This window comes from Linepithema humile, chromosome 4 (genome assembly GCF_040581485.1).
Source record: "Linepithema humile isolate Giens D197 chromosome 4, Lhum_UNIL_v1.0, whole genome shotgun sequence".
Classification (NCBI taxonomy): domain Eukaryota; kingdom Metazoa; phylum Arthropoda; class Insecta; order Hymenoptera; family Formicidae; genus Linepithema; species Linepithema humile.
The window spans coordinates 19442884-19460624 of record NC_090131.1 but is presented as its reverse complement, the minus strand read 5'-3'; the positions used below and the strand labels follow the sequence as shown (position 1 = coordinate 19460624).

Genomic DNA, 17741 nt, shown 5'->3' with positions numbered 1-17741 from the left:
ACAGCACGAGCTTGTGTAAGTAAGTGATTGCCAATTAAATCTTCCAAACAAGTCGACGCGGTGATCGAATTATTCCGCAGTGACAGTGATCACTTACGTAATTGTCGGGAGGATCCTCGAAACATTACGAAAGGTTATTAACGGCGACGGGATATCGAAGTTGGAGAAAATCGAGATCGACAGTCGGAGCGTCTGCGCTCGTTTGGCGAGTCTTTTATTTCGGTGCAGCAAACCGACAGGGACGGGTGCTTTCCGTCAAATCGCGCGAAAAGATAAAACCCGCCGCAGCTTACTCAACAGTAACGAGTTAGATTGCTTCTTCTTTCGCGCTGCTTCGCCTGTAAGAAATAGTAATGACTCGATGTTTTTCCTCACACGTTTATCACTCGCGTTGAACAAACTGTAATCTATCGCGAAGACGACTTAAAAGTCATTAATAAAAATAATAAATTTTTTGGTATTTAATTAGATTTAACACAGCTGCTTGTTTTTAATTATATTGCGTTTTTTTTGGTGATATTTAGAAAACGATATTCACGAGATATTTATATTTATTCGCTGTATTCAGCATTGCGAGAATTTATTTTCTCGCATATAATAGCAATCTTTTGTCGAAAGAGATTGGGGAAACCTCGCAGGAGTCGCTGTTGTATAGGCTTGTATAAGGGCGTTTATGCCGTACGTTGCATTATACAGACTCTGATGTACCAAGATATCTCTTCGCTTCGGCGAACAGCTGGTGTAACCATTTCGCGCTCCTCGTTCTGCCCGCCGTATGTTGGAATAACGTATAACTCTCTTCGTAGTTTCTTCGAGAAAGATGAAGTAGCGTGTACACTCTCCTCGTAGCCCTCGTATGTCCTTCAGTGCCACGTGTCTCGCTTAACTTTATAGCCCGTGACACATACACAGCTGTGCATGCGAATAGTCTTTAGCACTCGCGCAGCGAAATCTGCGACATTTGGAGAAGTACGTAATTAATGTTTGCTTGTCGTGTGAATTAATATTTATTCCGTCATTTTGGTATTACATTTAACTCTGAAATTAAATCTTAATTAGATTATTATTGTTGCAATATACAAAAAGGGATGATTTACATAGTTTAAATGTCATCTCATAATTTGATATGGATTAATCCTGTAATAACTTGATTATATTCTTTCGAGAGCGAAAGGTCAGAAGGTTAATATTTCAATGGGTTTTCCGAGCACGATCATTCGCTGCCGACTCATTGAGGAGTCATAAATGTCGTAGTACGGCGCATTTTCGATATACAGTAAACGAGAAGACGCGGGAGGAAATGGGATGAAACAACCCGTAGCGAAGATTCAACCGGCGCGTTAATGTGCGCCTTTACACGCTGCTTAACGTGAATCAGCAATTCTCGTTTCCCGATTGCGTCTTAAGACCCGTTTACGCTACACGACTTATCGGCGATATCGCGTAGGAAGTTTGCAACTGCTATAGAATTACGGATAAAACTGGAATTTTCTCTTTGCAAAAAGCGAAAAGGAAATTTGATCGAAGATACCTGGAAAATTGTGGAATTCTAAAGAAAATTTTTTCCAGAGTGTAAGTAGATATCTCGATTAACGTGCTCATTATGCGAATTAGCTGTTGACGCGGACAACACGAATGCGATGAACGGATCACAACAGTACGCAGTTTTATGTCCCGTTGCATCGTTATTGTCCGATGTACCGCTCCGCGGTGAAAGGAAAGCTATTTTATTTCATCAGTAGATTCTAATCGATTCCGCTGATCACATTGTTGCATGTTTCATGGTACATCGCGTTTCATGATAGACGTATGCTTTCGAATCAATATTACAGCGCGACATCGCTGTACGACGTGAGCAATCCTCTAGCGTGCTCGCTAACGTTGCGGCGTTCTCGCCGAGAATCATGGAACGTCGATGGGAAACAAAACTTCGTTCGCGCATAGCCTCGTTCTGACGCCGTCGGGACTTTCTTACAGCTCCTTCGCGATAATAGTTTCGTGCAACTAATTTTCGACGTGTTTAGCCTGCGCGCAGATGCGTAGATGGGTTCTCGGATAACATGGTGCCCGGAGCGAGCGCGCGCGCGCCTCGTTTATGCATGTACATCTACGACGTGTGTATTATCCTCTCCATCATACTCGGTGTCTTCCGCGTTTGTCTTGTCTCCGCCAAGTTCGCTCGTAAAACCTTTTGATCGTTGAACGAGTCGATACTTTCAAAATATTGAATGTATTGTAGATTTGTGTGATCCTTCCTCATTTTTTAATTAAAAGCGATATTTAAATTTTAATAATGGCATTCCACACACAATAGATTATTCCGTTTAAGCGGAAACAATTGACATTTCCTTTTTATCGCAGCAAAATGTGCTACATAATCATTTTTAACACTAGCGTTTCTTATGAAAAAGTTGGAAACTTTTTTGGAAAATCAGAAATCTTTAAATTATAATTATTTTTAGTCATAAAGTTTTTCTTAGAGTTAATTTTTTTCTATGAGAGTTTGTATTTATAACTTGTTATGCATGGCATTGTGTTCTAATTAAGAAGCAGCGTCAGCTGTTTTTGAATTAAGTTATTGATTTAATATTTTATTTTTTAATTGTTTAAATTTTTATCTCATCTTATTTGCTTGAAGATAAATTCTATACTGAGATGTACACTTTCTTGAATGCAGTAAGTTTATGAATTATTGTTTTATTTTATATAATTATTTATTCATATTTTCTTCAACAATTGCTCTTTTGCACATTTCTTGTTTATTACTATCGGATACATCTCTTTAGTAGAATATTGTTGATGTGATTTCTCGTCAACACGAGTGTTAGCGTAACAGGCGTTATGTGCCTGTGATGAAAAGTGGCGGCGGGAAGTCGCGCGCGAAGTAGTTGCGGCTGATCGCCGCGTCGGCTGCAGGATGTTCGTCGCCTCCGCGCATCGCACGAGGGGGTTTCGCGGGTTTCCAGGGAAAACGTCGCACAGACAAACAACGGGTGGCGGAGGGTGGCGGGACGGATGACGATGGCGTGGCATCGGAAGTAGCGGGGCGCGAGAGAAAGGCATTCTAACGCCGGGTATATACGACGCTATTATTTACGCTAGAGCCGGAAGAAATATTACATTTTCAAACCACCCTCTTTACCCCTCCTCCCCCCCGCGTTTCTATCTTTTCTCCCTTATCCTCGTTTTCCCGTTTCCTTGTAGCGACTCGAGATCGGGGTCCTTTCTTTCTCTTTCTTTCCCTCTCTTTCTTCTTTGCCACCCTCGTTTACTTCCCATCTTTCCGGTTCCTCGGTCTCGGAAGGCAGAGCCCGAGGTAAACGCGCGCCGTGCTCTTCATTACCATTTATAGTGATTCCTGAACCACTCTCGGAACGCTCGCGAGCAATGTAAAAACGCGCGCACGCGAATTGATATACGCGGAATCAGCAGCCGGTGTCTACCTGCCGCGCGACACACCAGGGTCTATCTATGCGGCCTTTATCGCGTTTTGATACTGTTGGCGAGCCGCCTTTGATTCGTCGTCGCTTTGTTGGCGACCATTATCGCACGCGATTGGCGATCGACGCTAAACGATTTCTGTATGCGGAAAAAAGCGCCGTTAAATATTGCGGTCAACTAAACTAACATTGGTATTTTGTGTTTTACATTTTTACACCGGTGCAAACACCGGATGGTTGAAATGGGAATGCGATCGATAATGCAACGAGCATCCGCCGGCCAAATATACCGTATTGTAATATTTTAGCACGCTGTGTGTGGCTGGAAAAAAAGTTACCGACACGCAGCTACATATTTACCTTAGAAAATTTATTTTATGCAACAATATATAAAAATATTTATTTCATAAACAGAATGTGCACTTTGATTCCGCGTATTGCACATGGTACGCTGAAAAAACAACGGCGAAGGGAAATTTGCAATTTTAATGAAAGCGATACGCGCAGAGTTGTAAATAAATAAATTGCTTTCGCGTCGCTGCGGGCAATAACGTCACAACAGTGTGTCTCGCGCGTAGTTAAACGTGCGTACTTTCGCAAAAAGGTCTTTCTATTACGCCGAGATCACAGCGCGCGCGGTGCGCCTTTTTCTCGGTCGCGTTCGGTATCAAATTGTACATTTCTCGGCTTCTTACGCCGCTTCTTCTTTCAAAACGCATCCGTCGGCGCGGAGGAGATGCGATGCCCCAGCATCGTCTCGCGGTGACAACCGTGACGGAGTACGTTTCACCCGAGCTCTCTGTTTTTCGTGGGCTTGCTCGTTTCACCTCGCCACTTGGCTTTTCTGACCGATGCTCTTTTACCCCAGCGAATTACAACGTTAGGTACGATCAGCTTCAAAAAGTTTGGACGTGATGCGCAGAGTCGTATTAGACTGACGTTATTCCGTCGCGAATAATTGTCAGCGAATGTATTACATATATAGCTAGTGAAATATAAATGCTAATCCGTGAAGTAATTTCTCTGTCAAAATGGAACTTTTCAGAAAAAAATATAGACCATATATTGTGGAAAAATATATCTTTGAAAATGTAACGAGCAAAAATTATACTCTTGAAAAATATACGCGAACGAGAGTTTTCAAAAACAAAGTTGGTATCGAGTCAAATAAGTAATATCAATATATTATAAGATCGCAAACAATTTTGCGCGAATTTAATTTCTCAGAGTTATTCACAGACAGGATGAGTGATCTAGATAAATAGTTATATAACTAGTTGACCTCAAGATATTACTTTTCAAGTTTTCAAGATTCTTAATCAAACTAGTTGAGTAATTGGAACTCGCTTTACGAGAATAAGTTTGGAAGTGTGGAGTTAGAATATATTCTTATAAGAAAAAGAACTTTTTTTATTAGATCTCTCGTTCGTCACATTTTTCTTTCTCGCATACGTCTCGCAGCCACATTTATTCTATCTTTCTCCGCGCGCTTTTATCTCACTCTCATTTTCGCTCAGATGGTCCTCGAAAATGAGTCCATATCGAATGAAATCTCTCATCTCTGTTCCGACGTTTCCCAGCATTCGGCCTTCTCTCTCTTTCTCGTTGATGTCGGCGGTGCTTTTCCTTCCCCACCCACTCAGGAATGTTAACGACTTTCGAACGATAACGCCGTGACTCCACTTAAACGGTTCCCCCGGCGCTTAACGAGTCTCGTGCCGCGGCTTAAAGGAATGATTAACGAATGCGAATAATACAAACATTGCGAGCGCGCAGTCGTTTGTTGGATAAGCAGACAGAAGGTACTTCCTCTGCTAATGTGCGCGCGAGGCAATCGTTTAGTACAGTGAGATGTATAGCTGCAGTCAGATTTTTGAAGGCAACCGCAATAAAGACATGTAGCTCGTATCAATAGCGAGAATTGAATTCGTAATCATTCGTAATGGGCGCACTGGCGAATAATTGGTTTCCGCTAAATGACCGCTGAATCTTTAATTATTTTTGTAATGTCGCGTTGTAAAGTGACGCAATCATAGTTATACAAAAAAACGAAGAAAAGCTGCTCTGCCACTCGTCGATTATTGCGCATTGTTGCAAATTGAAGCGGTTATTTTTGTAGTTATTACGCTTCGGTAATCATTATTTTAACATTCTTTTCCGTGATGCTAATCGATGGCTTAGTCGCTATGGTAATGACGAAGATTCTCGCGGCTGTTTTCGCTGCGGTGAGTGTGACGTCGAACCGCGGATTTTAAACGCGCCATTACGCAAATTAACTTTTACATCGCCGACGCCTGTACGAGGATTGTGGCGAAGGGAAAAAGAGAAGAAGAGAGATAGAGGGCAAGGGAAAGAGAAAGAAGATGCGACGGCCTTTGGCTCGATGCCAGAAGTTTATTCGCCCTCGATGTTTTCGCACTCCGTCGTCTCTAAATTCGACGCGTACATTATCCTCGTTTCTTTTCCCGCGTGTCGTCAAATCGTCTGCAGCAAAAATTTATTACGCATTTAACCGTCGTGTTTTTAACAGTTTTATTTTGCTATAAAGAGATAACAAATCACATACAGCGCTTAAAATACGTGAAATTGTATGTGAAGATGTTTTGCTAGATTTTATCTCGTAAAATTTCGTAAGGACAACACGCCAGTAGATCAGAAGCGGATCAGACAAAATTCGAACTTTGTCCGAGCAGATGATGCGACTGTAGTCAAAAAATCCATAGCGAACATGTATCACGGGAGAGACGTGAGAAAGAGAAATGAGAGAAATAGGGAGGGAAATGTCAGCCGAGAGAACGACGCGGCCTTATCTCGTCTCAAGAGACGGACTCTCGCGTACCTCGTAAAGTGCCGTAGCGTATTCGTGCGCGCTCGCGGCGCCGCTCGTTCGTTCATTCGTTCGTTCGTTCGTTCGTTCGTTTGCTCGCTCGCTCGCTCGCTCGCCGGTGACCGCAGGGCTGCGGAGTAATTTGCAGCCATGAAGTTAAATATTCCCACGTGAAAAGTGTTTAGGCCGTCGTAGGGCGCGCTGCGGGACGGGATGGGGAATCGGGGGAGTGGACAGGGGAAAGAGGTGACTGATGCGAGAGCGTGACTAATGCAGCATCCCGCAGGACCCGCGGTTCTCTCGGTTCGTTCAGGTCCTTTCCGCCAACCACCAGCGCGAATCCCCGTTTGCGCTTCCCCTTTTAACCCCGCCAACATCCATTCCCTCCCCGCGACTCTTAGTCTTGTGTCCTTCCACAGCGTTTCCACCGCTGCTGCTGCTGCTACTGCTGCTGCTGCTAAGCGCAATCCATCAAATGATCCGTTAAATATGAATGATTGCGCTTGGAGCGAAGACCCTCGAATGGCGTCCTAAATTTTCGACCCCTCGCATCCGCGCGTGGCGAATTTGGGAAATTCGAAGACCGGTAATCCGCGATAGTGGATATCCTTGTCTGCATTAACGAAAACCGCCGTGCGTCGGCGTTGCGCGTCCGAATTATGACGCTGCTCGACGGTTTTTCAGGGACCCGCGATGGACGCTCCAGATAAATTTTCGAGAATATTAATCAGGCCGCTGGGAAAAAGAGTGAGATTTGTACATAGCGAAACATCAGCTTGATTATATTTTTACATCCTTCATCATTTTTCTGAAACACTGAATGTAATTGTTAATGTTGGCGTTAAGAGTTTATCAGAATTTTATTTAGTATCGCGTTTGATATGTAACATTTTGTGAATTTTCTTTCACTTTTCTTGACGCCGACACTGAACTGCCTTTTTATGCATCTTAAGCATTCCGTCTTTTTCCTTGGATTCTGAGTACTTATTCCGCAGCCTTTTAAGCGGCATCAGGGTAATTAAGTTGAGGATATTTGCACGGGCCTTCATCGCGTCTCGGTGCTTTTGTTCCCCGCGCACTGGCGACATTTTTCATCGTTTACCGTGACTTTTTCCCCTTTTCATCCTCTTCTCAGTCTCTTCTGCGGGAGTTGTCCTGCGACCGCATGTTTATTCAAGAGTCTCACGTACAAAAGATATTCCGCGGACGTGGAACGTGACGCATCGCTCTCGCTCGCTCTCTCTCTTTCTCTCCGGACAGGCGGTAGTTCTTCCTGTGCGCGCGGTGAACGTCCAAGCGAAGCTGAAACGGTGCGCCGAAACAGCGCGCGAAACACCGGATGGGGAGCGGGAAATGAAAAAGTTATGTTTCGACCTGTGCGCGAGTTCTCGGGCGCGCGGGCTCGTTTCGCCTTTTCCGGCGCATTTGGGGTACACGCGGTGGAGTCACTTTAAAAATAGTTGAGGCCAGAACGCAGGGAAATGGAAAACGCGCGTGTGTATGTGTGAGTATGCGGTGTCGACGATAAATTCGCGCTCGTTTACGATCCGACGAAACCGACAATTCGTTGCATTCTGCACTGCCTTGAAGAAATACAGCGATCTCGAAAAAATTTGTTTCCAGGCGACACCGCTATTAAAAATGCGCACATTTTTATCGCTTAGCGATAATTTAAATGCTATTATTTTTCTTGACGCCGACACTCAACTGCCTTTTTATGCATCTTAAGCATCCATCTTTTCCCTTGGATTCTGAGTATTGAGTACTAAATAAATGTTATTTACATGTTATTACATGTTTTTTTAGCCTGCAAAATTTACTTTTTTTTGAATGAAGTTATAATACATTTTGGTATATTTATATTAAAATATATACTCACACTATACCCATTGTTTCACTATTATATCGAGGTCCGAGTGATGACAATGGTGTTATGTACATTATCTTGATGAACCTCGCGTAATGGCCTGTCCGCGTATAATATATTCAGCGGGCGAAATACACCAGAGGCGAAAATTCTTCGACGCCGAAAATTTTTAAAAAAGCGAAAGAAGAGACGAGATGCGACAAAATTGTGATTGCGGTCCATATTACACGCGGTGTACTCCGTGCGCGCGAAATGACGGAAAGGTTACATATTCATTTTGACAAGACAACGTCACGTAGCGACGGCCGCGTTAGCAGAAGAGACGGAAATCCGAGCGGGGCTGCAAAGTTGGGACGCTGGAAATTTAAGCGCACGTCGCCGGACTCGTCCGACGATGTACGTGCTTCGTCCGCCGGGTAGCTGATAGTTCTCGTTGCGCGAGGGATATCAGCTTCGTTATATCTACACAAACAAGAACGCATATATAAGTACACAGAGGCGCGCATTAATCGTGCCACCGGCAGTTCACCTGGTTAATGCGAACTAATTACCGGTCGACTGGAAGTTAAAAAGTGTGGACAAGCCACCGCCGGCATCCGCTTACTTCGCCTCCTCTCGGTTTCCATTCCGCCTAGCGGAGTCCGGCAATTCTCGCGAAATGAAAATTCCGCAAAGCGGTGGTGACTCGCGCTGGTTTTCGCCGCTGCCGCCGCCGCCGCCACTGCCGTCACCGCTATCCCGTCCTCACCCTCTCCACTGGTACTTTGCTTCGCCTGTCCTCTCTCCTGCCGCGTCGTGTTTTAATCCCCGACATAATTTTTGCGACAAAGCGAAAGTACGCGTAACTATGTGGACGCTGCTGCGAGAACGCCAAAGGTTTTCTCGCACGGCTTTTCCGCCCGCTGCGCTTAACGAACTGTGTACATGCTCCACCCTTGTCGCTAGTTTCTTCACGATTTAAATCGAGAGCTTCCGTTTAAGGCTCGATCGCAGTTGAGCGAACTGCGTGAATCGGAAATTTTCATCGAATAATCGTATTACTATTAATACCTCGCTCTTAATGCAATATTTCTCTCACTGTGCCTTTGCGGTTCTCTGTCTAAGTAGATCTATTGTGCATCCATTAGTGTTGCTAACAATATTGACATCCTCTGGCTATTAACGTGCCAACAATCGGCGCGCCCCCACACGAAGTCTATTTATAACTTCAACTGCTGATTCTGTGAAAGGTACGGTTATTTCGGGGTGGAATTGTATGTCGGAGCTGCTTGGAAGACTGTTTCCGGGGGGCTTCGCTTGTTCGTTCGTTACCTACGTGCACAGAGTGGTGTAACGAAGGACGGTTTTCTCTCTCTCTCTCTCTGCCGAGGTAGCCTCGGGGGAAAACGAGGAGCGTTAAGCAGCTTTCGTCGCGCCGCTTCTGCAAGCTCGGCTGGCGCTAGTTTTCGTACTAATATTTGCCACTCGACTACCACCAGGCAATTCTCCACGGGCTTCGGACTGCATCCGTTCATTTCGCCCTTTCTCCTTCTGCGCCGAGAAGCTCGCTTCGCACAAATTCAATTCGCGTGCCTTCGAACGCGTCTAACTTCAAGGATTCCGCAGGAATCCACTAGGCACCGACCGATATTCCGTGTGATTTCCGCCTCCAATTTCGATTCCGAGTCTCGCTTGAAAAGCAACAGAAACGTCGGCGATACCTTTCGGTTGTCAATGCGAAGTATCTCATTTCGTTTGTTAAATGTAACACTGTTGTTTTGTTATGTGTGTTATCAATTATTTAACATAATTAGAAAATTGACAGACGATTATTTTCGTCATAATAATGATTGATGGGCAGTGAGAGATCTCTATGTTCTTCAAAGGTTTGAAGGAGTATAATTATTCTTCAGTATTACATTTTTGCCTCGCGCACGGTCGAACGCTAACGATCAATTGCGGAAAAATTCGTGAATTTTAGCAGTTTATTGTGAAATTCAGCGATACTGCGCGTTAATAAACTAGCGCGATTTACGATCGAGCAGAAATTGATTACACGCCACGTTCGTCCACTCGCTCGCTCTTTAATATTGAATTCACGACTGTGTATTGCGTTTCGCGTCGAAGCGCTTACCAGCCGATCGATCGCCAATGCGCGGTTTATAGTGCAATTGCGCTATACGCGAAAGCTCGAATTTATTTCACGTTGAGTCACGATCACGAGCGCAGAAGCATGTGCGACTTTGTAGTTCGCAGCGTGGGCGGCGAGACGAAGTACGAAGAAAAAGCCCGAGGTCGTAAATCGCGGAACGCTGGACTTTCTTCGACGGTAGAAATTGCGAAACTAAATTAATTACCTGTGAACCCGTGCGCATCGCGTGCGCACGCTACGCGAGAGAAAAGGGCGCTAATAAATGGCCGCGTGATATAGAGAGGAAGGGGCTTTCAAGACGTTCCGAAAGGGTAGTTACGCGTGAGGGTTTCGACGTTCCGTGAGACTTCGTCGTCTACGCGATTCATCAGAGTGTACGATTATGTGGGCCAATCAGTATTCGACATCGCGCTAATTATCTTCACTTTTAATCAGCGAGTTAGAAACTCGGAAGATAAAGCTCTTGCAAAACTTGTTAATTATTGCGAAAAGTTAGTATGAACTGATTCTTTTCTCTCTCGCTGCTTTTTCATCTTCCATTAATAACGTTGAGAAAGCGAAGTTCACTTTAGTATTCCATTATTGTTTCTGCAAAAGGTCCTTATTAGAAAAATTATATGGTACATTAACACTAAAGTCAAGTTGAACGTGTCAATTTTGTTCTGTTTTCAATTTTAATTATTGAGGCACACTTTGAGATTGAATGAAGGGATCTGAATGGTTTTGATTTTTTATCATATAAATTCATAATGTTTGCAAGGAATTTTAATTCTGTCAAGTAAAAAAAATTATTTATTATGTAGAACAAAAATTTTTTATCTCGTGATTTTAGGTTGTTAGAATTTTAGAAAATATGATTTTAAAATGTTAAATACAATTAAAATTAACGTGAAATTGAACACATTTGTGTAAGTAACGCTTACAAGATTATTTCGACTTTGAGTTGGTAAAAAAATCGAATTGTAATACTAAGTTTTTTGACGCAGTAGTAAACGGACATTCTGTATATTCTTCTGTCTCGTGCAAGATTATAATCAGAATATAATCTTTATCTCGTTTTCTTGTTTGCGACGCGACGGCACTTTCGAATGTTACAGAATTTTCCCGGGAAAATCAAGACGCGGTCGGGGAGGAGAAAGGGGGCGAGAGGAACGATGGCGCATCGTCTCCCGTCTCATTAAATATGCAACAATTATTTCCGTAGCGCCGGGGAGGCACGTAGTCTTTCCCCGTCGCTTCGTGACGCTGCGAAACGGTCCTTATTTGGTCCCATCCGATGACGAGGAAAGCGCGGTGCGAAAACGGTGAATTTTCGCGTTGGGAAATTGGTGCGCCGTGGTGGCACGACTCCGTGTCACCTTATATACCTCGTTAAATATGCAAGAATTATTTCCGTGCGTTCTTAGACACGTAGTTCGCGAAATTGTTCGTGTCAAGCGGCGCAAAGATTCGTAACTTTCTCCATCATGTGATAGCGTGTAATCATCGTTCGTGGAGTTCTGAAGTCTCTACCACGATAAAATCGTATATTTTACTAACTTGTTTCTAACAAGATTTCTAGATATCATTTATTGTACGCAACTGTTATAATCTTTCGGTAATTACTAGAAAATATCAAATCTGTTACTGTTATTTAGCTTTACAATCGCATGATTAAAATATATGATTATATTTCCAAATAATATAAATATATACATACGTTAAGAACATTTATAGCAAAACAATAATTGGATTACAAAGTTGTTAATTTTTTTGTGACAGAGTTGCATATTTTTTTATAGATCTAGAATGTGTACTAAATAATCATTTTTGTTGTCTCTTTTTTTAATATTTTGAAAATTACTATAAGCATATTTCTATATTCATTGAGTACTTGGTGAGATAAAATGGTAAGCGGAAAAATTGTAAATGGAAAAGTTTCGCAGGCCATGAGAGGTTTGATAAAGAGGAGATAGCTTTGATTATAAAATAACTACGGCCATAGTTTTTGGCCATACAATTATGAAACTCATCGTAGCTCATATAATACCACGTTCGCAACGACGATGCGTTATATCTCGGCTGGAACGAGCCTGGAAGTTACGTCCTGTGTGCGCGCGAGCATCATGGACATCGTATCCTGAGCCCGAGTAAAATACGCCTCGGGCCGTGTGTGCGCGAGCTGCCCGAAATTATGGCCGAGGAATATTATTTCGCCCCGCATAGCCCCCCGTATAGCTTCCTTTCCTCCCCGCGTGTCCCTTGCATATGCCCGCTTCGAGTTATGCGGGATACCTTACAAGTATCGCACTATATTACGAAGGATACGGTCATCCTGCGCCGCGCCGCTCTCTGATATTCCGCTGCATATTTAACCAACTGTAAGTATGGGGGAATTTAGCGTAGTTTATGCGGCTTGCGCAACACGAACTCGCGCGGGATTCCCGCTAGCGGTGTTTTGCGAATTTGGAAAACTGCGGCCGACCTCGAAGTGTCGCAGCATTAATATGCGTGGCGAATTTACCGTCGACTTTTTGAAACGAAGCCGTAAAGCTGTCCGATGAGAGAATAAAGTTGATCGCCGAGCGCGACGTTTGTTGAAAAGCTAATTTGACTAAAATTTAATTTATTTGACGAAAATTATTGCTCCAGTAATTATCGACCTCTAGATTGAACCATCGATAAATAATAATTCAATTAGGTGTGTGATAACGATAAAGTTCTTCAACTTTTTTAAAATTAATGGATTTTGCTTATCACTTAGAACTGCTGGTATCTAACGCATATATTATTTACGATATAGATCGTTAAACTGTCGTAACAGTGTTGTGCATATATTTTTTTGTCGACAACGTGCACGGAATGTGCAGTTACGCGACAGTCTTTAAATTAAAGCAACCGTGATAAAGCGTTAATCGTAAAAAGCGCTGCAAAGTACTCGCGTCGTGCGCGAAAGCTATCGCGAAAGGGATCGCGCGGACTTTTCACGACAGGTGAGTTCTCACAACTAGAGCCTATAGGACAGGTTGAAAAGAGATTGTAACGAGAGATACTTTCTGACAGGAGGACTTGTTCAAGCGGTGACTTTTGCAAACGATAATGCTAATGAGTCAGATAAGTTATTATTACATTTATTTTCTACAATACACGCATATCAAACAAAGTAAGTATGTGCGAAAATATAATATCAAATAAGACATGCGGAAATTAAAATTACAAAATACATATTAAAAGTATTTAAATACATATAAATCTGTAAGTATATATATATATATATATATATATATATATATATATATATAAATTTACCGAATATTTGATGTATTATTTTTTTTACAAATTTATGAATATTCGATGCGTAATACAAATACAAATAAACGGAAAAGTATCTCTTTTACAATTGCGAAAAATGTTGAATAGCGTGTCGGATGTGTTTCATTATTTAATTAAAGCTCGCGGCGCGATATTCCACCGAGCGGCTGCCGTCTGGAACCTCAGAACAATTCTCGGAAAATAGAAAATACAGATATAAACGGCATACGGCTAGTTTTCTGGTCGAGACGCAGAGCGCAAATGTAAGAGTGAGAGAAAAAGACGCGAGCTAGTTTACAGGATTTCGCCGAGGCATCGATGAAAAGCGTGCACGGTCGGACGTCGAAAACTTTGGACGAGAGCTTTTTGTGTGCTTCTCTGCGCGCACTATACTTCTGCGCCGCGAATAATTATTGGCAACTGCTAACTGGTAAAGTTTCCGACGGGAAAAGCTTGCCGGTGCGCCTGCATCCCGAGCACTTGCACCTAGACGGCTTTACGGAATTGAAGAGGACCGGGTAGGACGGGGTCTGCTATGTAAATTAGATATGACGGCGGTAATTCGTAACTGTAATATAATACAGCTTGTTTAGCGTTCGACTTTTATTAGTGAACGCTTCATTTCACAATTCCTTCGAGCGGTCTTCTTCGAGGCTCGCGGCGGAGATGTAACGATGCTAGCACCATGTAAAACCGATGAAGTTTAAGCGCTGTTATATTTGCATTCATTTAAGTAAGTTTAATCGATGTTTAGGGTCATTTAATCGATACGGAACTTTAACTGATATCATAAAAGTCATCAGTTTCAGGTCGTGGAACTTTAACTGATTACGTACAAGTTGTCAATTATAGGCTGCGCCAGAACTTTAACTGATAACTTTCACGTTATCTAACGAAGTTTCCAAGCCCAATAAACTCGTCTAAAAATGCATGTGACGTTCGCACGACTTGTTTTGCGGTATTTGTTAAAGTTGCGAAACATTAGGCGTGCTGAATATTTACTCGCTCGCGTCATTTTGCCTCGAAACGATCGCACCGCTTAAGTGCGAAAGTTTCGTACGCTGACGTAGAAGAATCACGACACGAAGACGGCGATTTTAATAAAATCACGGAATTTAATTGAAAACCAACATTTAGCTAATGGATTCGGCGAGTTAGCTTCGCGGAGGCGTAAAACGCAGAAATTATTTCTCCTTCCCTTGGAAAACCGCGGCCGCGATTGCGCCGCGTTCGCGTTTTCCCGGCCGGTGAGTGTGTACGCGATGAACCGCAATAACGTTTAGCCGATATTCCATTGAATTGACTGGCTTGTGTCCTGTCTTTTTCTTCTCGATTCGCTCGCGGAGGACGAACGGGCGGGCGGACCGCGGATGCGGGAAAACCTCTTTTTCCGCATTTTTGCGTCACCGCAGTGGTTCAATCGCGGTGGCGTTTTCACAGAATCGACACGTTGTAATTTGTCGATCGCGCGCGCGCGCGCGCGAATGTTATTCCACGAAAATTTCCTTTGAAATGGTAAATCGCATCATAAAGACAGGTTTTACCGTTGAAGTGTTGTTGACGTTAAATCTTCTACGTTTTCCATTCTTTTTATTGCATTTTATTATTTTCTTACTTCGTTTAAATAATTTTTTTTTCTTTGAATCTTTTTCTACCTCTTTTTCTTCGTTATTAATTAAAGGTTTTTATTTTATTTTTCTGTTATTTACTTTTTATATTTTTGTGTATTTTTATGTATTTTGTACTCTGTGAAAAGTTTGTGTTCTGTAGGTTGCAGAAAACACTATAAATTTTATCCTATTCTTTTTCTCCCCACGGCAAAAATATGCCATTATGTAATATCATAGCCTCAAGAGGAAAGTCATTTTTTTATCTGAGCGCGGCGCAGCTCTCGCAGCGCGAACACCCGCGGATTAGCCGGAGAGAACGGCACGGGTAGAACAACGGGGGACGCATAATTTCGCCGAGAAGGTAATCCGGTAACTGTGCCTTCGATAACATCGGTTCCAGATTTACCCGTGGGACGGGCGGTAAATTTCGCAGCTGACAAAGCCGAGCCCTTCGTTCTACTTCCGTGTCGACCAAACCGACGTAATTAGTTGGCCCTCCGCGCGTTGGGCCACATCGACGGAGATTATAATTGGACGCGTGAAATGTCTACTGATTAATAATCGGAGGAGCCGGCAAGCGCGGAATATGACCGATCGTTAAATTTCCGTAGTCTACCTTTCGCCGAATTAATAGCGAGGTTGATCCCGAGGACCGTAGAAAATACGCGGGCGTATAATAAGCTAATAAAGAATGAATGCTAATTCCACACGATGAGCTACGAGTAGAATTCTCTATATCAACGAATGAAAAATATAAGAGAGTGACGATTAAACCGCCGGGAATTCAGTTTATATATCTCAAATTTCAAGCATGGCATTTGTTACTATCAATTTTCATTTAGAGACAAAGATTTATGTTTTAGTTTGAAGTGCGTATTATTTTATTTTCAATACTTGTTTCTATAACGCTTCTACAATGCAAATACACATACAAGCTATTTGTTATCACGTTTTCGCAAAAAGCTATTATTAATAAATATATTTTGCATGTTATATTTTTAAAATAAAGTATCAAAACGAATAAAAACAAGTATTGTACGATTAAAAAAGAAGTATCATGTTACTTCTGAATTTATTATTAAATTCAACGCATTTATATTCTTATACATACTTTTTGCCGTGAAGTAATTTACTACATTAATTTTTTTAATAAACTGAATAATATTCAACCTTCACGCTCAATATGAAGCTCAATATGAATATTATTTGCGAATGAATAAAAATTCTAATTGTTAAATTTTTTTAATTGTTAAGACTTTTATATTTTATAATTTATTATTTTATATTTTACACATATATACGTGTCACGATAAGAGCAAATATAATAGTCACAAGAATCTGCGAAGCACTGAAAATCCCCGTTTGTCGCATGTCGCTACATCAATTTTTTTTCGAGTTATAGCGATTTAAAAGTCGACCACGTGCGCTTTATGTGCGTACGTATGTATATGTAGCGCGCCTAAGCGGTACCATGTGCTTACGGTCAGCTGACGGTCAGCTGATCAGCCGGCAGTAGTAGTCAACGCAATTCACGCGACTGTCAGTCTCGTTGACTGACTTCACCTCAGATCAAGTTATTCATGGTACGGCCGCCAGAGGTCGGTATGTGATCATCAACGTTTTTATTTACAAAATCACAGCAAGTTGAAACAAATCTTATTTGAAACTCTTGCGATAAGTGATGCAATTATGCGGAATTATTTATCTCGGATGATTAACTTGCATGAAACCACCGATTAATTGAAATAAAGTGAACTTTTTCGATGTGGCAGCACACAAGAACGTAAAACAGTTGTCGGTCGGCAAACATAGGTTAGATTAGGTTAGTATAGTTAATATAGATTGTCTACGAATGTTTTTTAGGCGGCATATGTATGGTTACAGTGAATATTTTTTGACATATATTTGCTTTCGATATCGAATGACAATATTTTGCAACATAACCTTATTTAAGGTTATAGAGAAGACAAAGCTCATTGATAGCTTTCCATTTACTAGCTTGCAATACTCTTTTTATTTATTTATCTTAGTATGTATATTCCTGCATGCCTTTCAATTATTTTCGAGCTTGATTTATTTTTCCACAGAATATGAGTTGAGTATTCGTGAGTTTGGAAGCATCGCGACTGAAACATCGTCAATACCTTGCAGACACGCGACAAGCTAACGATGCCTTAAAGTATACGAGTTGTTAGATTGATGCGTAATCAGGTAAGAAAACGTCAATTACGTCGTATATATTTTTCGTGTTTAACACAAGAAAATAAGGTATTTAACGATATTCATCAAGAGCATCAATTGCCCATAAGTGCCTGTCAAAAACCAAATAACGATATGCAAGTAGCGCGAGCGTAGTGGCTAAATCGCAATTATATTGCTTTGTGCAGAGTAGCGTAAACCATTAAGAATTTATTTTCTTATTTATTTTTAATTTATTTTTAATTTAAAGTACGATTTTATATATAACGACTTTTCAAAAAATGTTTTACTTATTCTTGCAAAGCATGTAAATATCTTTAAAACTAAATTTAAATAAATTTTCTTTAAATCTAAGATTAAATACGGCATTGATCGA

At 41.8% G+C, this 17741-nt stretch overlaps 1 protein-coding gene and 1 long non-coding RNA gene across 16 annotated transcripts in view; one reads left to right on the top strand and one right to left on the bottom strand.

Moving 5' to 3' along the window:
* Positions 1–17741, top strand: part of LOC105672654 (zinc finger protein 541) — a 403799-nt gene that overhangs the window by 192389 nt on the left and 193669 nt on the right. For 3 of the 15 annotated variants that reach the window (XM_067354503.1, XM_067354504.1, XM_067354505.1), the window contains exon 3: positions 17254–17377. The exons of the other annotated variants lie outside the window; for them this stretch is intronic. In XM_067354503.1, the coding sequence (XP_067210604.1) occupies positions 17366–17377 (12 nt within the window). In that variant the 5' untranslated portion in view covers positions 17254–17365. The remainder of the gene's footprint in view (positions 1–17253; positions 17378–17741) is intronic. 15 annotated transcript variants of the gene reach the window in all.
* The window catches only part of LOC136999786 (uncharacterized), a 198033-nt gene that overhangs the window by 91854 nt on the left and 88438 nt on the right, over positions 1–17741 (bottom strand). The gene's annotated exons all lie outside the window — the stretch shown is intronic.